The sequence below is a fragment of the Natrix helvetica genome (genome assembly GCF_964273705.1).
Source record: "Natrix helvetica genome assembly, chromosome: 3".
Lineage (NCBI taxonomy): Eukaryota > Metazoa > Chordata > Lepidosauria > Squamata > Natricidae > Natrix > Natrix helvetica.
This window is the reverse complement of record NC_138549.1, coordinates 40404306-40429563: the sequence shown is the minus strand read 5'-3', so window position 1 is coordinate 40429563 and position 25258 is coordinate 40404306. Positions and strand designations below refer to the sequence as shown.

At 36.6% G+C, this 25258-nt stretch overlaps 1 protein-coding gene across 3 annotated transcripts in view; it reads left to right on the top strand.

Annotated features, from left to right (window-relative positions):
• The window catches only part of CRLF2 (cytokine receptor like factor 2), a 39676-nt gene that overhangs the window by 429 nt on the left and 13989 nt on the right, over positions 1-25258 (top strand). For 2 of the 3 annotated variants that reach the window (XM_081945966.1, XM_081945964.1), the window contains exons 1-7: positions 10506-10622; positions 11767-11817; positions 15132-15258; positions 18094-18260; positions 19516-19649; positions 20450-20603; positions 24018-24132. In XM_081945966.1, coding sequence (XP_081802092.1) covers positions 10547-10622; positions 11767-11817; positions 15132-15258; positions 18094-18260; positions 19516-19649; positions 20450-20603; positions 24018-24132 — 824 coding nt within the window. In that variant the 5' untranslated portion in view covers positions 10506-10546. Of the gene's footprint in view, positions 1-4059; positions 4211-10505; positions 10623-11766; positions 11818-15131; positions 15259-18093; positions 18261-19515; positions 19650-20449; positions 20604-24017; positions 24133-25258 lie in introns of those variants that run through there. The other variant, XM_081945965.1, reaches the window with a different exon arrangement.

The following is a 25258-nucleotide window of genomic DNA, read 5'->3' as shown; positions in this document are numbered from 1 at the left end:
GAAACAAAGATAATCAAGAAGTGAGAAGGGATGAAAACAAAGTATTTAGATGAATAGATATGTTAAGAACAGAGAAGAGTTCAGGGCTACAAGCTGAAATCTCTCCATTCAAAATTATGTTCAAATATTACAGAAAAATAACAGAGCCTTGGAAAGGTACATTTTTTAAAAAAGGAACATAAATAGGATACCACCATCTTTAGTGGGTGAGTGTCCAGTACCAGTATATTTTATATAGAACTGTACAAGATTTATTACCATTTTAGTAATTAAGTTTACATGACTTCAGGGGTGGGTTTCAATTTTTTTTTACTACCTGTTCTGTGGGCATGCCTTATTTTGTGGGCATGGCTTGGCAAATTTATGTTTCATATTGGAGATGGGAAATAAAATATGCTGTAAAACTTTTTTAAAAAAGGCCAAAGAAAGCAGCAATCTGAGCTGCGACGAGCTGAATGCAGGAGAGCCGGAGGGTTCTGAAGAGTGCATGGTTTTGTTCACTGCCTGTGAGCTCGGGGGGAGGGACAGCAGCTGACCGAGCAAGCCAGCAATCTTCTGGCTGCTGAGCACCCTGCTCATAAGTAAACTTGCTCACAAGTAAACTTCAGATTAGAGGCAGCTGGCAGATCCTGGCATGCTCGCTTGGCTGCTGTCCCCCCCCGGAGCTCGCTGGCAGCAAACGAAAGTACCGCCTCCTGCCTCCATGCATTGAGGAGGTGGGGAGGCTCGATCCCACTTAGGAGGTGGCGGTTGCGAAGCCTCGGGGCTCCCTGAGCAGCCCATGCTGCTTATCTGTGTGTAGGCACTAGGAAGCAGTTGTGTGGATGCATGTGGGGAAGACGAGGCAGGGCGAGCGTCGGAGTGAGCTGGTTTGTGGGCGTGGCCAGCCAACCATCACTACCGGTTCAGTCAGTGACGTGCGGTGAGGGTTATGGTTGGGGAGGCTGGTGACGTCATCAGGAAGGTGGGGAATGGGACCACGTGTGCAGACCACGTGGTCTCATTCTCCACCTTCCTGAGTGAACATTAAGGGGACCGCGGCGTAGCATTGCTTCCTCCACCGGCACCAGTCCCTTTCACCCCGCTCAAGCCTTGCTACCTGCAGCCACCGCCCGCCCTCGCTGCTCCTTTCGTTGCTTGCCCGCCCGCCTCTAAGGCACTCCAAAGCCTCCTTCGTCCCCCCCCCAGCGTGCGCCCTTTTTATTTCCCGCGACACCCCCCCATTTCAGGAAAGCTTTCCCCATTGCCTGGGGGGTGAGGGGGGCGGCTCCTCTCCCCCCACTCCCTCCGTCCCTGCCTCTCTCCTCAGCCCCAAAGCTCCGTCCGCGCGACTCACTTCCAAGGCGGTGGCTGCTCCATCCCGCTCCGGCTCTGGAAGCGACCGAAGATCAGGCTGCGTCACTCGCTCGCTCGCCGGACTGCTTTGGCGCCATTCTGGCTACCTTCATCCATCCGCGCCCGGGAGATGCGGAGGCAGAAATGTTGTCGGCGCCTCCAGATGATGAACCAGTCGCTTGCTTTTGTCATCGGGAGGCCGATAACATTTCTGCCTCCGCATCTCCCGGGCGCGGATGGACGAAGGTAGCCAGAATGGCGCCGAGGCAGTCCGGTGGACGAGTGACCGAAGATCTCGCTGCCTCGCTCGCTCGCTCGCTCGCCGGACTGCTTCGGCGCCATTCTGGCTACCTTCGTCCATCCGCGCCCGGGAGCTGCGGAGGCAGAAATGTTGTCGGCCTCCAGATGACGAAAGCAAGCAACTGGTTCGTCATCCGGAGGCGCCGACAAGATTTCTGCCTCCGCAGCTCCCAGGCGCGGCCGGACGGATGTATATAATATTATATATATATATATAGTATATAATATTATATACTATTATTCCATGAAGAGAGGTGAGGTCCTGCCTCCCTTGCCTCTACTGACCGCACGTCACTGGGTTCAGTGACCCACACCCAATTACCACTACTGGTTCCTCCGAATCGGTCCGAACCGGGAGCAACCCACTTCTGCATGTCTTCCCTAGTTTCTAGTAGCCCTTATAAGCAAACATAAAACAGATGAATGCATAGAGGCCTTTCCAGTTGATGTGATTTCTCAGTCAATTATGATCTCTTCATAGCAGATTTGGGTCAAATCTATAGTTAGGGCAGGAATGGTGTGTGTGTGTGTGTGTGTGTGTGTGTGTTAAAGGCCACTTTTTCTTGTTAATAATCTACTCAAAAGTAGCATCAACTTCCTACCATCTAAACTCCATCCTTGCTTTAACTCACATAGAGATATGTGATTTGCAAATAAAAGTAAGAAATGGGAAGAATGTACCTAATCTCTTCTTTACTCAATGATTACATAGTACAGCCTACTTTCCTTGGTTCAAATTGTTCTTTTCAGTGGAAATATGAATTTTAATATCCCCAAATGTACTTGGAGTGCTGTTTTAAGTGGAAATTAGTAGGCAGAGTTCTTCTGCTCTTTTGAACAAGTAAACATGAGGCGCAAATCATATACTTGGTAAATATGAACCACGAAGGCTGTGCTCTTGAGTTAGATCTCACCATTTTTCAAACATCAATTTAGAGTTTTGGTTATGAGAATATGTGAATTTCCATTTCTTACTCCATTAATAATTCAGTGCACTCAGACAAAAGAATTGTCTGCCTTCACTAGCTACTCACACTCCTAATTTTCTGAATTGTGAAGTATTAGTTCAATTTTTAGGGTTTTTCTCCTGATGCATACATAGCTCAGAGATAGATACTTGATCATCAGAACAATCTGAACACAGGAAAGTACAGTATGCATCACTTCCTCATGTGTTATCCTTCCATGCAATCATTAAAAATTAAACATACTAATTGATAAATAACCTAGATTATTCAAAAAATATTAACTGCTTTTTCAAAATATACATAAATAAGATACTCTAAAATAATTAAGGTACTTCATCACGATCTAAAAACCCACTCCATTATTACCCTTTTTATATATTTAATATTTTAATACATTAGAAAGAACATAATGTTTTTTCAAAGTTTCTTCCTGAGTCTTCAAATTCAATTATTTGAATAACACAGTTGATTATCTCGGTCAATAAAGTACATTTAATTGTATGCATTATGGATGAGGTTTTATGGGCTATATTAATCTTTTTCCCCTTTTGATTTAATTATAAATTAGATAGATGATTTCCTTTTTTCATCTTTAAAAAGCCATCAACATTTTAAGGACAGACGGACAAACAGATCCAGCTACATATTTCGTTCAGTTTTTCTATTGAAGTGGATTTTCAACATCTCCCAGTATCTTTTTAATGACCTATTGCTATTGTTTTAATTAAATGGGGAATAAGGTATTTTTGAAGGCATATGAGTTTAGTGACAATTTTTAATTTATGTTTGAGGGTTTGCTAAGTAACAGTTTAAAAAGTCACATATGTAAGTTGTTCCACATGAAGTAATGCAGATATCTACAAAAAATGTTTTCCCTATGCTCATAAAAATAGTAATAAAGAAAAAATGCTACACACAGTCATTTTATGAGTTAAGTGGTATTATTAAGATATATCTAAATCATACTGATCACTCATCTCAATTGGGCTTCCAGCAGATGTATCTACAATAATAGGCACTGGCTTCAAAATTTCCCAGTTATCAGAAAAAAAACATGGAAGTGGTTTTACTTCTACTTTAGATGTATTTCTACTAAACCCGAATGGAAATATTTTAATTCCACTCCAAAGTAGGTGGGATAATATCATGGTTTAATTCCAACTCAGTCTTTCTTGATAATTAATCAGAAGCAATCGTAATAATACTGATTTTAAGAACTGTTCAGATAGGATTGTTGAGAGGTGTCTTGGTATGGGAATGTATAGTTTTCAGCTCTGATAATTGCATTTTCCATTCATTATTTTTTTAAAAAACCCTCAGATAAACTACATTTTTCTATGGTTTTTACTATAGGACAGCCAAGTATACAGTATAGGTAAGGAATTTTTTAACAATTTGAAAGACCTGCAGACTATATTGGAATCCTTCTATTTTAATTTATTCCTTTATTCAACAGAGTTCTCCAATTGGTGGCACCATAACTCCATATGAATCTGATAATTGAATATATAATGGCAAAAGGAAAGTGTGAGAAGTAAATCCTCAATGTAAATTAAATGAGAGATCCATAATTTTTAAAATAGTGTTGTGTTCAAGTCCTTTAGCAGGTAAGTCTTAGTGCTTAAAAACAAAAAAATAATAATACAGTACATATTCATTGTATGACACAATAAAATATGCATACATTCAATAATGGTAATAGCATGTATCCTCAACATTATTCATTATGATGATAATAAAGATAATGATTATGATAAAAATAGAAGAGAAAAAAACCATCTGAAAAATTCTATTATATCTAGAAAAACTCAGCAAGATCCTACTACTTACAAATTTTTCTTTCTTTAAACAATTCAGAGATTACCAACCACCATATATCAAGAATCATTTGTTGCAAATCAGGCGTAGATTTTATTTGTTTGTGCCATATACTTTTTTATAGCCATTTCCCATGTAGCAAAAGTCAAAAATTCTTGAGGTTGACAGTTTTCAAATACTAGGGATGTAGAAAAGAACAACATACATACATTTGACTTCAGTCCAAAATATAGGCAATAAGTCCATGCAGTTATGTGTTATTATTCCAACACCTGAACTGTATGTCCAATAAAAGAGAATTGGAATTAAAACTTATTATTATGTTTTGAAGTATCTATTCTCTAACCTATTTTGCTATGCTCTGTTTATATGCCCTGGGAGACTCCTGCAAAATTAGAGAGAAGGAGTTTAGGCATTACTTTCCTGTTACTACACCTATATTCTAAAATTAGAGTCAAATTCTGAGAAATTTGACCTGCATCTCTGTTGTTGATATTTTGCAAGCTACTAAAATAACATATTTTTGGGAAAGCATTTTAAGTGTAAACTATCACTGCTAATTTTATTAGGTTTGCGACTGGATTGCTGACCTGTTTATTTCTTTGTTTGATTTATTGTTTGGCATGGTAATATTTTCTTTCTTACATTTTGTTTTATTTATTGCACCATTAGCATTTTATTCTACTGTTCTGTAGAACAGTAGAATAGCCAAGAGTCTTTGTGATTACAAAGAATAAATATTCACAAATCATTTTTGTTATAATAACCTGTTTTAAGATCATAGGAAAATTATTTCATGCTATTTAAAGCAACTCTCCACAGGGTATGAAAGCTCATTATTCCAGAGGCCTTGCAAATAATTAGTATAAAATTTATCCTTCAATATCCCATAAAAAGGGGGTCACTGGATTACTGAAAGAACAGTTAATTTTCCCCCAGTCTTCAACTACTGTTGAACTTCAGAAGCAGTATCTGGACCAAGTAGAATGAATTACAAATGCTTTGCTAAATAAGCATTAAAAGATAAAGAACTGAAGCAAGGTAATTCCTTTTTAAATTTTATAGAATATATTTATATGGCAAAATATGGTACAATAACCATTGAAATGGAACTTGTACAAAGAATGTCTTATTTGCCAGGATTTTAATTCTTCTTCTTGTGCCATATCTATCATCAGACGTTGGCGATCATGTTGAAAATCTTATTTTTGTCAACTGCCGCATGAAAAAGTGCTGCTGAGTTTTGTTTTGGGTTTATCATGCTTCTAGCGGACTGGGAGATTCTTAGCACCTCTGCCCCATTTAAGGGGCATCCATAGGACCATTGTTAGATTTTGCCATCATTAACATGATTTTCCTGGGAAATATACAATGTAGTAGTCTTCCCTTTGCTTTCTACACCATTGTGCACATGCTGCTCAAGTGGCTGCCACCACACAGTGGTATGATGTTAATGGTCAGATAATATCTCTAAAGCTAAAGCCCACTGAGATGAACTAGGATGAATGCTCAATGAAAATCTAAAAAATTAAATACACTTTTTTTTGGACAGTAAACTGATTTGCATATATTAATCATTGCTGTTTGGATTACTGTAAAGTGCTTTACAGAGGGCTGTCTTTGAAGATCATTTACAAACTAGAACATAGTGGCATGCACAGCATTGGATGTTTTTAGGTTTGCTCCTGTTATACTTTGTTGTGTGAGCTGCACTGCATCCCAGTTTTCTTCCAAGTGCAATTCAAGGTGTTTGTTATTACTTTTAAAAACCTGCTTGGCATGGGACCAGTTCACTAGTTAGACTTCTTCTCTCCAAGAGTATCTGCCCTCCTACTGGATAGAAGGAGGTAAGGATGCACGAGATCCTTTCTCTGAAATCTTGCCAAGTAGTATACCTTGGAAGCATGCCTTTTCCATGGCTGCCCCTTATGGAACTCCCTCCTCCAGTGATTTGGCCAAAAGATCCAGCCTTTTAGCCTTTTGGAAGGTGATGGAAAACCTGGCTTTTTACCTAGATGTTGGGATAGAGTGAGGATGTCTGGAGTTGGTCATGGAGTATCCCAATATAAATCAGCCTTGGAGTTAACTTTATCTAAATCACATTGATCCAATTCTGGACCAACGGATTAGATCTCCTCTCATTTATATAAATTACAGATAATGGTTTCAAATTTACCACCAGAAACCTTCGTAGGGATTTTTCTTCAAATATATACAAAGCAGTCAGAACACCACTTCAAAGCCCAATCCTTACACTTGTCAAAATTATTGCTATGATTGGGAGGTTTTATATTCTACTTTATAAAGTAACCAGATAGTATAATAAAATGATTGATATAAAAATAGTGTTTGTTTATAAAAGATAACATCTGCTCCTTTTATTGTAATTCCATTAAAGTTTCCAGAGTTTTTAATTCTACAGACAAGCCTTTAAAAAAAAATAGGAAAAAAAGAATTCCAGATTCCATGGTGTTTACTTTGACATAAATTTTTATCAAACAGACATCAAGCAGACCATTAGTAAGAGCTAAATTCATAGTACAATATTTGTTCTCCAGAATCAGCACTGTTTTACCTTACCTCCAACTGCTCAAAATGTGAAAGATTTTATCTAGGTCCTCAGTCTTCAAGATAGGGGTGAATATTGTCAAATTATAAATCTATGAATTCAATAGTGAGTGGAAACTTATTTTTCTCTGATAATTCCCCATGGGAATTTCTTCCTTAGAACTTTTTCTTAACTCACATGTCACCACTGCTTCAGAGACAGTGTAAAGTAGCCTCCAGGCCCTTATATTTTGGCAATTGTTTAAGATGCCTCATGTTGGCTTCAATCCCCATTTTCATAGTGGTCTACTTATAGGTGCCCAAGGGATGATATTGTTTCTCCTAAACTCCAAAAATTGCCAAGTAACTTTTTTGCCATTTCCTTATCAGCTTTTCCTCCTATTTCTTTTTTCCCTCATTTTCATTTCTGCTGTTCCTCCTTTGTTTCTTGTCACTTTGGGACATTTATAGAGTGGTAAAAATCTTCTTACTTGTATCATGACCAGCAATATTAGCCAGCTGTCAAATTGCCCAATTGAGTCTGCCATCATTATCATTTATTTGCAATTTGTGCCCATTCTAATCTTTAATTTGAATCTGAAAGCTGCTGTCAAGACTGATTTGTACTTTCATCTACATTTCTTCTTCGCTCTCAGCTTGACAATAACAGGGAGGGAGAGTGGTTGGAATGCAGGAGAAACAGAATGGTATTCAAGCATCCATCAGCACCATGGAGCATTGCTGGCATCCCAGGGATTACAAAGCAGATGCCCTGACATTGCAGATTGTTTCCCATAAAAAAATGAACATGTGTGATTGGTGGATGTTTTGGAACGTGTGTGGCCCATAGGAAAAAGGGGGAATTTGCTTTTGCACAGGGAAACCCCAGAGCTGGTTTTGCTTCTTCTGTGGCAATGTGGTTTATTCAGTAAAGTTAATGCTCTTGTAAAAATAATGTCACAGGAGTTTATTTTTCTGGATTTGCCTACTGGACAATTGACAGCTATATTTACAGAGACTCGTCCATTTCAGCATACCAACCTTACTGAGAGTATCCATATCTTTTTGAGCTTCTATCTCAAGGATTCTTGTGCAATAACTTTCTTAACTTGTTGTTCAGGTGCTGCTCAACAAGAGGAGAAAGCTCACAACTGTAGAACTTGGTTATTTGCTTGCAAATAACATCATCACTGCCATACAAGTAACTCTTCAATAATTATATACTACAGTATCTGACTGCATACATAGTATTTATATTGTCAACTCCTAAAGTTGTCATGGTCTCAATTTATCCCAGATTTTGGCAGCTGGAATTCTTTCATCCACAGCCAATATACTCCTTGGATAAGATGATTTTGTTTTAGGAATAATGCATGCTTTAGATCACAGTCTTCAGTCACATATATGCATATAAGACCATGAGTATAACTTTAGCTTTACACTTTGATAACTGGAGCTAAAGACCCCAAATATCAATGATTTTCTAATTTGTGAAGTCATATATACTGAGTAAGTTCTTATAATGATGGGAGAACCATGACTCAAGTCTTAAGCACTCCTTAAAAGTAAGTAATGCTTTATTAATTCATTATCTTAAGACCACATATATATTTGTTATTAGATTACACTTTTCAGTCATCCAAGTCTTAATTCTGCACAGAAACAATATTAGTTTTAGTATAGTTTATTATTATTATTATTATTATTATTATTATTATTATTATTATTATTATTATTATTATTATCATCATCATCATCATCATCATCATCATCATCATTATCTGATATTATAATATATTCTATTTAATATAATATCTATTAGACTAATTGGTCTGAACTATCTCAGGGAGGTGTTTATACTTTCTAAGTCTTGCTAAGAAATTCCATTGAGGCTAATATGATCTATATTTTAATAATATATACTTTGTTATGCTCTTTTCCATAATTAACAGGTGTCTTCTGTATTGTCAACATTACATGATTTACTTCAATATTCTATTTAAAAAAAATTCTACAGCATTTTCTCAATTTACATGGTTTTTATATGTTTGCATGTTTCTTCCTTATCCTTCTTTTTTTTTAAATGGTATCCAGAAATACAATTAAGATTCTTTTGATCAAAAAGAAGCATTCGCTGAAAGTCTCTTAATTGACCTTTTTGTCACTCCTTCACTGGGAAGTAGTCACAAGTGATGAAAACAGATTTGCAGGGACTGAGGTACTTGATTACATCACAGGAATGGTGAAGAGATGAAGACACTTGAATGCAGAGCGCCTGTGAAAAAGATGAAAAGGATGTGGAGTTCAGCAAAACAGTACTTTTCTGTGTTGGTTTTTCTCTTGAAGTACGGAAAAAGTGGCAAGCAATTTCTCATCTCTGGGGATTTCAAGCCAATAATTATGATAAGTATTGCCACAGTCACTTCATTTGCTCTTGTTCATAGCTGTTGAGTGGCCCAGTAGAAATCACAAAACACAAAAATTGTATAAAGAATTAATCTATAATGTGGTTGCCTTATTAATTTTACAAATGACATAGTTAAACTAATATAAGGAACCTTATTACTAATATGCCTTGAGGCAGGAGTAGTGATACCTTTTTCTTATTTTTATAGATATGAGACTACTCTATTTTAACAAATATGACTGATAGGCAAATAACCATATACTGTAATGTTAAAGTTATTTGATGAATGACAAGCATAGATACTTTGAGATAAATTTGCATCAGAAAGATTTTTGATCCAGAGCACCCCTACCTAGACTTACAATTACACGTTGTGAAAGGTTTCTTTTCAATTTGCTGTGCATAATAGCATGTTTTGCATTGATTTCTGGGGAAGATATGGTAAAACATAAGAAACAGAAGTGCTTGCTGGTGTTTTTTAAGTTGAACCACAAAATAGATTCGTTTATTATAGGGTTAAACATTTTTTTGCTGATACTGTAAAAGCTATTAGGCTTGAAACTTGGCATCTGTAATCTAACTGATGAAATCTGTGATTATGTTAATTCTAAAAACAGCTTGATAAAAATGGCCAACAAGTTTACAAGTTCAAGAATCATCTCAGAGTAAGCACAAGGCTACGTTTATCATTAACTAAAGTAGAGGTTCTGCAAGGATGATTCGAGCTCGGTGTAAACTCCATTACAGATCTCCATTTACATAACATTTAAAATGTAATAGAACTCTTAAGCTTGTACAATCTCAGTTTTAAATGCGAAATGCTGCCAAAAAGCAGCAAAAGTGAGGCAAGAAATTATGAGTTGTCCAACAACAGTAGCTGAATGAAGCCTTTTAGACATCAGTTCAGATAGACACTTTAGTGCCAACCAACTCTGAGTTGACAAAGGTTGGGATTCTGGTTCTGAAAAATGATGTTTGAAGCCTTTGTCATGCTATAAAACACAAGGTGAAGTGCACAATTCTCTTAAGAGAAAACGCCACGTAATGATTTCCTATAGTCATTTCCTCCAGTTTGATTTATTGATATAAATATACCTAGAAAAAAATAATTACAGAGAAGTATTGTTACAATTTACACTGATGAAATTTGATTACAGATTCAATTAACGTTATGGGATGGACTATTCAAAATTATGTTGCTGTACTACTTTGGATCTACTTGCTAATTTCCAAGTTATGGGCACAAAGTAAGTTGCAATATAAACACATGCAATTATAACACAAATGATGTATTTTTCTTTTTAATCTGTATACAAGAACTGGGATAAAAGTCAGAGCTAAATCAGTCTTCAACATCACTGTTACTGTTTTTAGGCTACTTTAATGTTGAGTACAATGATTTTAGACTGTTTATGTACAAAAAGTGAGATTTAACAAATCTTCATTTAGGTTTCAAGGTAAATAATACATATAAATATTTGAATGTTTAGCTTAAGCTAGAGAAAACAAATAAAAACAATATAGACCATACAGTACTACAACTTTTTGGACAGTATCCAATCTGGGTCGGTCACCAGGATCAGAGGTTTTGTCTTCTGACATTTTGGATTTGTGCTGGAGCCCATTTTCCCGAAACTTCTCTCTTCTTTTTGGATAGCGATAATACATAATGAAGATATTATTTTAAAATGTTTTGAACAAGAATTAATGAAGTTTTACTAAAGCAATTTAATTCGAATATAATTTTGTTTGCATTTTATTTATTTTGTCATTTGATTTATTCATTTTGTCATTTTTAATAATGTTTTGTTTATTTCCAGCAGGTTTTGTGGCAGGATAATTTATTATTCATATATTGATTTGAATTTTGGCTGGCTTATCTTTCATAGATTGCATAAATTTGTCTGTTATCTCTCCAACATGGATTATTAATATTTTAGTGTTATTGCCCAATGTTAGTGTTAATTTGTATTTATTTTAGTGTTATGCACTTAATAATTATGGACAGGCTTTAAGTTAATTAAAATAAATATATAAAACATTTTTTGTCTTTATACAGAATAAACCTGCTAAAACCAATGGGATTGAAATTAGTACATTAATTCAATTCAAATGTACTATGATTAGGTTTGGATTAATGCATTGCTTATAATTAAAAGAAAGATATAAAATTGTAGTGACCACTATCATTGATTTCCTGGAATACCTTAAGATATTTAAAGTTGTATTAACTTTCTCTTGTTACCTTATTATAAAATCCATTTTACAAAGCAAAAATTATTATAAACAGGAAGAACAATCTATTAGCACATGTTAGGAATAGTGAACCATTTATATGGCAGTTGCACAGGGTTTTTCTTTTTCAATCACTCTTACTTACTTCTTTTGAAGATTTATGTCCCTCCCATGGAAATTCTGATGAGGAAGACTCAGAAGAAACAGGTAACATTTTAAAGATTGATTGATTCATTATCTGCCATCAAATCATCTTTGACTGCTAGGGACCACATAGATAGATTTTCTTCCTGACAGTCTGTCTCTGATCTATTCTTCCATGTCTTCCAACTGTACATTCATCTCTCTTGTAACTGAGTCCATTCACCTTGCTATTTGTTGCCTTCTTCTCTTTCTTTCCTCCTTCCTAGCATTAGAAATGTTTCTAGAGAACTGGATTTTTGCATAATGTGTCCAGAGTAGGATAATTTGATATTTGTTAGTTGTACCTCAAATGAGAACTCTTGTTTATTTGTTGGATATTTGTTGGATATTGTGGTGGCCAAGAAAATAAACCAATGGTTTATTGGTTTATTATTGGTTATTTTCTTGGCCATCTACAAATTTATCAAGACTCTTCTCCAACACCAAAATTCATCTACAAATGTATATTCACAGTCTTTTCAGTTCTGCACTATGCTGCGTAAAAATCTTTTTCCGACTTCCCAAATGCTTTGTCCCAAGGAAGAGAATGTTTTATCTTAATTTCAGGTTGATTTGGCATTTATTTTGCTGCCTTCTTCTGATTGTATTTGAATGGTGGAAAGTGGTGGAGACTTACAGAAAGCACTCTGAAGGTCACTTCAAACTATTAGATCTCAGAAAATAGGGACTAAGGATTAAGTCACTCAAGCCATGTTATATGGTTTGATCAAATGCAGAACATATTCTGATCACTAGGTATGAAATGGACCTGAAACATGTCAAGGTACTTTTCTCCTTGAAAGAAACTGAAACTGAGGAACCCTAGGCAAGATTCTTCCATCTGCACTAGTTACCGGATGTTTCTGGGTCCAATTCAAGGTACAGTTAGTTACCTATAAAAGCCTATACAAAACCTCTGTATGGCTTGGTACCTGGTACCTGAGTGATTGCTTTTCCACGAGCCTCTACCAATCCAACTAGGTCAAGCAGAAGGGGCATTCTGCAGATCCCATCAGCCAAAAACTGCCGGCTGCTGGAAACCAGAAGTCAGATTTTTCTGCAGTGGCCACTGCATCTTCCTTTCTGTTCCCAACCCTGTTAGCCTTTCATAAGGCCTTAAGAGCCTGGCTATGTTTTCAAGCCTGGGGCATCAAATATGGCAATGGACCTATTCCAGTGGTGGTTTGGGACCCTGGGTTGCTGGAACTGGCAGAGACCCAGGCCTGCCACATCCCCGAATTGGTTCTCCAGGTGGCGCCATGGGTGGTGCCATCTTGTTTTTTGCTTCTGCGCATGTGCAGAACAATTCTTATTGTACTGCACATGCGTGCATGGCACACCCATGAGCAAACTGGCAGTAGTGACTGCCGGAACCCAACCCTATATTGCTAATAGGTCAAATATCATGTTGTTGTGTAGCTTGAATTGGATGTTTTTAATGTTTTTATTGTTTTAAAATGTTTTTTTTAATTTTGAATTGTAATATATTTTATGAACTATAAGCCACCTAGAGTTATTGACTGAGATGGGTGGCCATAGAAATTGAACAAATAAATAAATAAGGAAGGACAGGAAAACAAATGGAAAACATAGATATCCAAATATTCCACAGATACAAAGAATTTACTGTGTTCTCCACTATATCTTCTGTGGGTCAGGAAGAAATCAACTCCACTAACAAATATAGTCATAACAAAGGTCTATAAAAGATAAATGCATTTGTAACTGCTATATAGAAGATTTGAATCTGCTTTTTAATATCTTTCTCTTTTTTCTTCCTTTTCTTTCTTTCTTTTTTATCTTATTACTTTTTATATTATTTTGGCTCTGTAAAATCATTACTCAGTAAAAATTTCTTTTAAAAAAAGTACATGGTAAGATAGCCAAGTTCGGAGAATATCAAGGATTCCATGGTGGAATTTATGGGAATTTTTTAATACATGATTACACATCATAACTGAGGATAAATGAAATATATAAATTGGCACAAATGGAAGTCATAATAACTTTGCTTTGAATTTTAGAAATACAAAGTTACCCAACTATCTTCCAGTGAGAATTAAATAATGTAGAATGAGAAGTGAAGAATAGGTAGACTGTCTGAGACAAATAAATGCATACTTAAAGTCAGTTTAAACAATAATACTTTTTCTTACTCCATCTCTTTTTAACTCTTCAATGGAAATTTTGGATAGCACTAGTGGCTGCAGGAGGAAAGAAACTTTTGTGAATGACTTTTTGTGAATTATATGTGTTCATTTACTGCAAACAAATGATTAGTGTAAATCAGTGTTTCTCAACCTCAGCCATTTTAAGGTGTGTGGACTTCAACTCACAGAATTCCCCAGCCAGCAACATACTCATTCCTTATTTGTTAATTATTTTCCAATCCCGATCTTTTTTGTGCTTTTTTGTATTATAGTCCTTGTTAAAGTTGCTTGGTTATACCATTGTTAGATGACATAAGGCCTGTGATTTGAAAAATGATTTTCAAATTTACTTGAATCCATAAACAACTTTTTGCAGCCTGACCCTACATTTTGGCTTTTAATTGTTGTAAATGTTAAGTTCTAAAAATACAGAAATGTTTTGTTGGAAGAAATATCCATCTGGTTAAGATCCAAGAGGCGAGAAAGACACTGGAAACATGGAGGCTGATTGGAAAGATGGTTTATTGATGGACAGGACCACATGGGTTTGAAGTCCTGGGCAGCTGACTACATGGAGTTGAGAGAGGGGGAGGAGGGAGAGGGGAGGTATTTATACCCACTCTTGGGCCTTGCCCTTGAACTTCCTGAAATGAATTCTATTGGGTGTCAGACTTCCAGGAGGCTATGCAGGGGTCATAGCTAACTTTTTTAGGTTGTCTGAATTAAGTTTGAAGCCTGCTGGATGATGCGATGAAGAGACTTGGGTTCTGAAAAGGTGTTAGGCCATTCCTATTGCGTCTTAATGGCTTTCCTGGTTTGGATCTTGAGTGAGGGCTGATCCTACCATCCTGCCTAATTCTGCCTTTGTTCAAAATATCCTGTCTTGAATGGATTACCAAATTTGCATTTCTAAAAGCTGGCCTCACCTTAGTATCTGCTTGGGGGTAGGGAACTGTGGCTCTGAGTTTCTGTCTCCCTTAAGATTTCTATTTCTCTTTTAGGGGAAATATAATATTCTGCTTTTTTAAACATTTCCCAAAGTACTTCATTCTTCTAGGAGAGGGGTGGGTTCTAACTTCCTATAGTTTTACTATGGAAACAGGTCAGGCAAGGGAATCTCTAAATAAAATCTGCAGGCAGTTTTTATTACACAAATGTCATGTTTTATTTTTCATTATGATCAACCAGATTCTACATATGATGAAGACAAATTATGTATAAATTATATAATACAAAATATCCATAATGAGCAGATGAAGATCTGGTGGGACCCTATAGAAAGGTTTATTGGCGGGAACTTTATGGTATTTTATAGGTGAGTATTATTGAAATACTGTACTCAGTGAGATGAGAGGCATACAAATTTAATAATAAATAAATAAATTTGACTTCCCTTGAATTATTAAGTTTAATGCTAGAGATTTCTTTGAATAAATTAGGGTTTTACAAACAATACATATGGTGGTATTATTCATTATTTTCCCTCATTCTTGTTTTTTCTAGAAGAATATTTTTACTGCTAGGCCTCCATTTTTCATTCTTTTAAATCCTTTAGAGCTTTTAAACAATGACATTGATATGATGGGACTCTCAGAGATTTACTGTACATTTTATTTAAAACAAAAAAAATGGAGCAGCAGACACATCATTAATTGAATTTCAGTGGCATAATTTTGCGCTAGGACCACAGAAGACTGACCTTGATGTAAATGGAACTGAATGGAATAAATAAAGAAATAAATGTGTCTTTTTTTAAAAAAAATAACCTCTCTGAATTGTGACACTAATTGGTGAATACCAATTTGACTTCCACAAATATCCATTGTTAATTCTAGTTTGAAAAAAGTCCAGATACAATTTTTATCTCGTTGGCTAAACATTCTGTATTTTTGACATTTCCACTAACCTAAAATCTAAGTATGAGGAGACCAATACTATTGATCTCACTGGATCTTCTTTAATGTACAGTTCTAACACTCTGTTCAGAACTATCTGAAAATATATTTTTGTAGAACTAACAAGAATACAATATTATGTACCAATGATGGGCATATAGACGCTGGGGAAAAAATACAAATGGGACACCAGGAGTTGCAGCTTGCAAACACCCATCCTGTGGGGAAAAAGTTAAGACTTGCATACAGGTAGTCCTTAACTTACAACCACTCATTTAACGATAATTAAAAGTTACAGCAGCATTGAAAAAAGTGGCTTGCAACTGGTCTTTGTATTTACAACTGTCACAACATCCCCATAGTTATCTGATCAAAACTTGAGCACTTGGCAACCAGCTTGTATTTATGACTGTTGCCGTATCATGGGATCATGTGATTGCCATTTGAGACCTTCTCAGTTGGCTTCTAAGAAGCAAAATCAATGGGAAAAACTCAATTCACTTAACAATCCCATGATTCACATAACAACTGCATTGATTTGCTCAATACCCTTGGCCAGGGGTGTCCAAACTTGGGAACTTTAAGACTTGTGGACTTCAACTTCCAGAATTCCCCAGCCAATCCACAAGTCTTAAAGTTCCCAAGTTTGGACACCCCTGCCCTTGGCAAAAAAAGGTCATAAAATCAGGTGCAACTTAACAACCACTTTGCTTAGTAACAGAAAGTCTGATTCTCAATTATGGTTGTAAGTTGGGGAGTACCTATGCAGCATTTTATTGGAGGAATGAAAGTACAGTTATTTAGATTAAATTAGGGAAACTAAATGCTGCTGAGAGAGGTAGTGGAAAAAATAATCAAGTTTATCCACCATGGCCATTATTATATCTTTAACACAACCTAGTGATTGTGTTGGTTTTGCACAAATATATTGAGATGGCTTGAGGACAGGGCTTCATTTACAGAGTCAAAGCCATCACTGTCTTGACAACTTTGGTCTCCCTGTGGACATCCCTGGTAATTGAACTTTATGTACTGTTTTTGCACTTAAATTGAAAAGCTCGTTACTGCTGAATTCTTGTTGCCTTAGAAAACAGATGAAGTAGCTGTTATCCCCACTGATTTTGCTTTCACACGTTTATTGTACTACAGATCTGTAAACTGCCCTGACTGTTGGAAACACAATATTGGATGTTTGTTTCCCATTTCTACTCCTCTCTGCAGGATTTTATTCTAAGGATAAATGTTAGCAATTTGGGTGTAAGAATGGTGTGTAGTAAAAGGAATCTGTGGTGATTGCAGTTCTGTGGTTGTGTGGGTTTTCCCCACTACACCGGAGACATTATATGTCATGCAGAATGTGGTTCAAAAGGTTACCACATTCAAACTTAACCTCTGAAACATGCTTATATGGTGCTGTTGAGCAGTAAGGATTTCATTGGCAGAGAAAATTAACAGTACCAGCTGTAACAATAAGAATATCTGCAGAACACTTGAATATCCTTGTGCCTCCCTGGCATTTTGCTACTATTGCCATTTTTTAAAGGAGAGAACAGATGGAGACTTTTGTGAATCTAAGAAGGCCATCCTTCTCAAATATTTAAGTCAGTCTGCATTGACTTTTCATATTGCAAAAAGGCTGACAATAGCACTAGGAATTGGCTTTTATTTCCCCCCTGTCTTTTCTTTTCTTTTATGTAAGTCGTTGAATCTATATTATTTCACTGTAGAAACTGAGTTTATATTGATTAAATTGCTGATTTTAATATGATTTGAGCATACCGAACTGAACGAAGATTTCAATATTTAGAGAGAGAGAGAAAGGCATAGAAATAGACATAAATATATACATAAACATATCTGTGCAAATTCTCAATGAATTGCTTATATTCTTTACTTGGCCTATAAAACCTTAAAAAACTACTTGCACTACAAAATCTTGGCCTACAAAAACGTAGAACTTTTATTAGAAAATCATAATTTTTCCAGGGTGGGAAAAAGCTAATTCTTTCAGATGGCATGGAATTTCTTAAGTTTATTCCTTGGGCAATAAAGCAATCAACATTTGCTGCAAAATAATAGGAATATTTTGTAGGATAGGGAATAGAGTATTTTCAAAATAGGAATTTTCTAAAAATATTCATTTTTGTGATTCTCAAAAGATAATTTTGTATGATACCAGAGGTCAGGACCTCTTTTTTATGGTCACACTTAAACTGCAGTCATATCACCATTTAATATTGTTATTTCAATTTTAGATTTGACGAACAGAATTGGAAGCAGTGTGCCGAGTATGTCCATGATCATGGATTCAAAACTGGTTGCATTTTTAAAATTGAAGGACGTGAATTTGACATTTCAATCAGAGATACAAATGGGACAAAGGAATTTTACCAGGATTTTAAACAGGAGTGCATGAAATTCTGTAAGTCTATATTTTTTATCTATTAGAAATCCATTGAAATGGCCTTAAATTTAATTTTGGAGTACTTGGCATTTGATATAATTGTAATTGCATGAATAGTAGCATTTGGAATTTGATCTCATATTTCATAGGAAAAACATGGTAAGCAGTCATAAGAATGTGACTTAATTGCTGGATTAATTCCGGACTTTTTGTTTAAAAAATTTCTCAGTTCTTCACTGAGTTGGAAATGATTGAGTTTTTAATGAGTTCTTGTTACTCACTTTGAGGTAGTGTAAGAAAATTCATTAAAATAACCTTTTCTCCCTCTAAAGCAGTGGTCCCCAACCTTTATGACTGGCAGGGGTGGAGGTGGGCAGTGTATGTGTGTAGGGAAGCAATGAATTTATGTGTGCAACCTAATCCATCACATGCACAAATTGTGTGCTCCCCTGCTGCTTGCGTGGCTGATCATCTCTGAGAAATTGCTAGATCTGTCCTTTCACAATAAGTAAAACTGAAATCTGAATAATACCTTTCCCAGTGGCTACAATTTTGAAGGGCTGAAACCCAAATAAGGTTCCTAGGAATGTAGGGCTCTTATGAACTAGATGAAGAAAATTTAAGTTTAATTCTTGATTGTAGAAAGATATTCCTAAGTGAGACAGAAGGATTACCAGCAACCTGGAATACAATTTTGAAGGAAAAAGTGGGAGAGAAATCTAATAATGAATATTTTCCTTGACTTCCTTTAGACATCACTCAATTTAACCTGTTGCCTACTCATGCCCTACAAACAAGAAATTGTGGTTTCTTCATATTTCCTTGCAATACCTGAGAAAATACTGATTTTTCAGCAGCTTTATAACATCCTGCTTCAGCATCAGGGCTTCCTTTAAAAAAAGAATTTTTAAATATAACCAAGAGCACATACCACATAGAAACCATCAAGTTTAAAAAGTTAATGAGCTGCAAATATTATTAACCTACTTTTGCTCCTATCTTATATTCCCAGTAGACGTAATACTGCCTTATCAGATCACCTGCAACATTCTGGATTTTTAAATTTTGTAGTAAAACCTGGTGCCTTATATATTTAAAAGATTATTGTAATTCCTGTACATAAAAATATTAATGTATAAACAAAAGGGACTTTTAGAAACATTATAAAACATTTGGATTCTTCCAATGTAATAAGCATTAAAAAAAAAGAAAAGCAAATTTGTGAGCATCTAGAAAAATTGCAATCTCTACTAATTATTTTCATCTTTCCCAGTGAAGCCCAAATCTCCTCAAAACGTAACTTTCCTCTGGAAACAGGACAAAGTGATCATAGAACATAAGCCACCTTTTCTTCCAAGTTGTTTTAAATTGGAATTTCAGTACAAGAGTGAACTTGATGAAGATTGGGTATGTGTCAGATGGATTTTTTTGTAACATAGATTTAAAGCTAAAAGGGATGGGGATGTTGAAAAGCAGTTAACCTATATTTAAAGTCTGTCATATGTAACAGATACAGAACTGTTCTCTGTTGAAATGGACAGCGGGATGTGGAATGACCGATTGATATGAAATGGAAAGATGAATTAAGGGTGAAGATTAGGAGGAATTTCGGGATGTTAAATGTTCTGTAGAAGCAGAATAGTTTGCCTAGGACACTGGTGAACGCTCACTTTTCTGAAGAATTTCAAAAGGATTAGAATCCAAATTCTACCTGCCAGGGATGCTTTAGTAATAGATTGCTACATTGATTGGAGCTTGTGAGTAGAAGATTACCAGCTTATATGTTCCAAGATTCTATGAAGTTTCATACTAATGTGATAAATTTCATAATGGTTTTTTGGGGTTATTACAGTGATCATAAAAAAACCCATAGATTTGCAAATTGTTACCCAGATATTTCTTCTTAATGTAAAAATACAAAGATGTAAATTTAAAATAAAAATTGTGCTTAATTGTTTTATGGTCTAAAATTCTCATTAGGTTTTGAATTGTGGTGCAAGTGATTGAATTATAAATGAGACTGATGAAGAATGTAACTTTTTACATTATTGGCATCTGACACAAAGAGTGAATCTTTCTAATAATCTGCTTATTTCAAAAGCCTTTGCTATATAATCTCAGTTTTTCCCATATCTACTAGGATAAACTGGAAGAGGAAATGTATACAGTGAACAAAATTAATAATCACTGCCACTCTTGCCATTCAGTTTAGGAAAAATGAAAGCTGCAAGTTTGAAATACAAGGTTTGGATCCAGAGAAGTGCTATTCCTTCCAGTTTAGAGCAAGATTCATCTGCAGTAGTTCTTCTTACCCAAGTGAATGGGGACCAAAAATTCATTGGAAAAATGGCAGTTCTATAGGTAAAAATTGCTAAATATTATTTCCCTGTTATCATCCTCCCTCAATAATTATTTGATGTTTAATATTTATTTATGTACACAAATGTATAATTACCAGGGTCATAGTCTCAGCCTTGCGAGGTACTCCAGACAACAGGCACACAAAGAAATTCTCTTCCAATGTAATACCTTTGCAATACTAGAATAGACCTAAGGGTTAGGGAGAGGATGTTGCTTGTAGCCCTTTGGGGTGTCCATCTCTTTCTTCAAGCTTTCAATTCATGTGAGTACCAATCTGGAGTGGCTTGGCAATTGAGATGTATTATAAATTCTGTACCTAGGCTGCGAATCTGTGGCTCCTTAGTCTCGTTACTTGTTCCATGTAAACTGGGTTTTCTGAATGGCAGAGGGCCTTACTCCAGAGAGAAAGAGGATGGATCTCTCTTTTTTTAATAAAATTAATTACATAAACACATCAGTGGTGGGTTCCGGATCCCATTCCAACCGGTACGGTTGGAAAGGGGCCCGGTGTCATCCACATGGACGTGCGCAGCATGTGTGCACATGTGCGTGGTGCGCGTGTGCATCGTACCTGCCAGCGACACCTCCGCAAGCCTCCACGATGCTCCAGCTGCTCGGCGGAGTGTCGCACAGGCGCTGTATGCGCCATGCGTGTGTGCGGAAGCAGCAAAGGCTTTAAAGGACAGGTAAGGAGTTTGGGTGGGTGGGTGGGCCCTCCGGAGCATCGTACCGGAACAGTACTCAGTGCTCCGGGCAGTTTCCGGTACGCCCGTACTGGGACGTACCGCCTGCAACCCACCACTGAAACACATGTAATATTTACTCTGAACCGTATTCTATAATGAGCTGCCTTCAGTTCTCAGTTTGGAAAATCATTTTGCAAGTCTCGGTACTCAACTGCAAGCTAGTAATAAAATGCAGTTGAATATATACTCATGTTATTTGGGTGACAAAACAACCCAAACATGAACTAAGAGCAAATGCTTTCAGGTTGAAGCCTTATTTTTGTAGCAACAGCAATAGCTGTGATGAGGCCAATGTTCCCTCTAAGCTGCGTGGATGCGCGGCCGCGCACATGGCAACAAAACACCATGCAACAGTTTCCAGCTGCAGCGCAGTGGTTTTTGTGAGACACCTTCCACGATAATAGGAGAGGAGAGCCAGCCTGGAGTCAGCAATCAGTTCTAGGTCCACAAGGCAGAAAGTAGCTGAGAGAAGGGGTGTGGGGGTTGGAAGAAGGCATGGGACGGGCTCCCAGCAGCAGCTGCTCGGATTTGCCATTTGCGAGAGAGAGCAAGTGAGGGAGAAGGAGAGGGAGAGCGCGAGTGTGTATATCCCTCCTTCCTTCAGCCCAACACTCTTGCTGGCATTCCAGCCAGAAGAGAGGGACTGCAGAGGGTCTCCTCGAGTCTAGGGCAGCGAGTCATTCGATGGGAAATTTGCCTCTTGGAAGGAATGACCTGGCTTGGCTCCCGCTTTGTTTCTCCTGCTTCTTCGCTTCTGTGGTTGGTCGTTGGGCGGCAGATCGAAAGCGGGAGCCAAGCTGGGTCAAGAGGCAAGTTTCCCATCAAATGACTTGCTGCCCTAGACTCGGGGAGACCCTCTGCAGTCCTCTCGTCTGGCTGGGATGCCAGTGAGGGTGTTGGGCTGAAGGAAGGAGGGATACACACACACTCTCTCTCTCTGTCTCTCTCTCTGTCTCTGTCTCTGTCTGTCTCTCTCTCTCTCTGTCTCTCTCTCTCTCTCTCTGTCTCTCTCTCTCTCTCTGTCTCTCTCTCTCTCTTTCTCTCTCTCTCATTAAAAGAGAGAGAGAGAGAGAGAGGAGAGAGAGAGAGAGAGTTAGTTAGTTAGTTAGTTAGTTAGTTAGTTAGTGGGCAGACTTAGCACTTCGTTAAGTTTGTTTCTCTGTGTGTTGTGTATATATACATGTCTCCATGGATGCAATTGTGCAAGCATTTTTTTCCCCTTTAAAAGAATTTTTGGATTTCTCCTCACCAAACCTTTAAGACTGAAAGAGTTAGAGTTGAAATATAAAGAGATTGTCGCCATACAGTTAGATTGATAGGCAATTATGGACTATCTTGATTATATCCTCCTTAGAAAGAATATGCTACTGTATGGTTGAGAAAAAGATCAAATTTCATTCCATGGAAACCCAAAGGGAGGGTTTCTTTCTACAATGGTCTTCTTGGGTCAACAGTGAATATCAGTTATCAAAAATGTAGGTAGAAAATTAAGCAGACAATAGGCAATTACAAAAAGGAAAGCCAACTTTCTGAATTCTGTTTCGTTGCACTTAGTGACATAAATAGACTAATGTTCTGAAAACCTGACCTAAATTGCTATATATTTTAAATAGCTGTAAAGCTATGCTGAAAAAGTTGTTCTCAAGGTATTGTGTTAAATTCAATAAAAAGAAGGGAATTCTTGGTGAACTTAAGGAGAAATGAGAGTATTGGATAGTAAATGGACAAATAAAATTACCCATCAAAGAGAATATTTGCACCTCAGGGTTGAAATGAGATGTTCTCTCTTACTCTTTCCTCTTCCTCTCTTCTCTCTCTGTATCTCTCATTCTCTTTCTCTTTGTCTCTCTTCTCTTTCTCTCTCCTTCTTTTCCATTCTTCTGTCACTTTCTCTCTCCCTCTCCCTTCTCTCTCCTCTTTGTCTCTTTCTGTCTCTCTCACCTTCTTTCCCTTTTTCTCTCTTTGTCTCTCCTTCTTTCTCACTCTTCTGTCACTTTCTCTCTCCTTCTCTGTCTCTTTCTGTCTCTCTTCCCTCTTTTTTCTTCCTCTCTTCCTCTCTCCCACTCTTTTATCACTTTCTCTCTACTGCCCAACCTGTCCCCATACTTATCTTCAACTGATCATGTTTGCAATAATTTACCTTTTCTAAATAGGTGCAGTTCCCTTACCGGACTCCTCACTCACTTAAATAGACACACACACACACACACACACACACACACACATTTTTCTCCATTCCAATTTGGATCCTATGAATCAATTGCTCTGTGAAACATCTGTGAAAAAAATTCAGGTGCTCAGGCATGAAAATGTGCCTCTCAAACACTATACTTTTCCGCACACACTGAAAAAAAATTAGAGGGAACATTGGATGAGGCATCCTTAAGGTCACTTCAGGTGTCTTTTTTATCATGTATCTTTACCAGAATATTTCTTGTGAAATACAAAATGTAATTACCATGAAACTTTAACATGACAATATTAAGACTGGTGTACATTGATGATCTTCCATAAAGCCTTTTCAGGCTTTAATTCTTTTTTAGAAGACAATACTTGCAAAAAATATACCTAAGCAGAACTGATGTTTCCTTTGTTAATCCCTTAAAGAATACTTTCAACATTTGGTCTGTGTATGCCTATGTCTGCATCTGTGTGTGATTTCTCTAAGATTCCTGTGAAGCTGATGCTGATCCAGATTTAAATATTATTCTCCAGTCAAGTTTGGTGATGGCTGGCCTCCTAATCATGACAGCCATTCTGCTTTATACCTGCAGGCTGAAGAAGTATGTGATGCTTATTTTTATAACCCTTTGTCAATTACTGTAACAATGCCTTTTATTATGATTATAAAACCTAGGCAATTATAGAGATCAAATGTATGTTGCACTGTCTTGAATCTCCTTTTTCCAGGAAATGTCACTTTTAAACTGAATGCATTATTCCACTAAGATACCCATTGTGGTATGCATATTTTGGGTGGAGAAATATTTGAAGGATAACCATGTCCCAAGATTCATATCAGGCGAGGAATTGTGAATTAGGCCAGTTTGTTCAAAACAGATGAAAAAAGTAATTATTGAAAGAGGAGTTATTTTGAACACAGTGCAAAAAGAGGAAGTTGGTTGGAAAAGTGCCATCAGCAAGAAATTGCAGGGGGTGGGTGGGAGAAAAGAAGACAGAAAGAGAAAGTTCAAATAAAGTCCTATAATATTTGCAAACCAAGCAGACAGATTTGTTGACAATTTATGTACTGACAATAGCAGGGAATGTATACAAATGCTTGTAATTAATCAATACCTGCTGGGACTTTAGTTCATTCTCACTGGATAAAATTGAAATACTGTATTTCCCTTCATTATAAATCCCCAACTGACTCAGCATCCAGTGATAGATGGAAGTTTGAAATTCCAAAGAAGTAAAACAGAAGTGAAAGATAAGTTTGTTTTAAACAAGAATAGCATACAGAGAAGTTCTGTTGTCATACTTTTAAATTCAGATTAAACTTTTTCCTTGAAAGTAAACTGAAGAATTGAAAATTATCTATCTAATCTCTTTAGATTATTCGTGGGATACTGTTTCTTTTCTTGGTGATACAGTATTTTATCATAGTAAACATGTTGCAATTTTCTACAGTAGCATGCTTACTATGATGAAGTATTTGTAAAGAGATTAATTCATTTATAGAAATTCATTTATGTCCTGTTCAGTTTCAGATATGATTGCACAGCTATACTAGCAGCATCAGTTCTGAACTTATCAATCAACTCTATCCCAGATCTTTAAATTGTTCAGTGAATGGCTAGATATTCCAAATCTTATTAAAATTACTAGCTTTAGAATTTTATATGTTTTCACTTGTTCAGCTGAAAGTTGTACTTCCTTTTCTTCTTACCGTAAAACTGTAGAAAT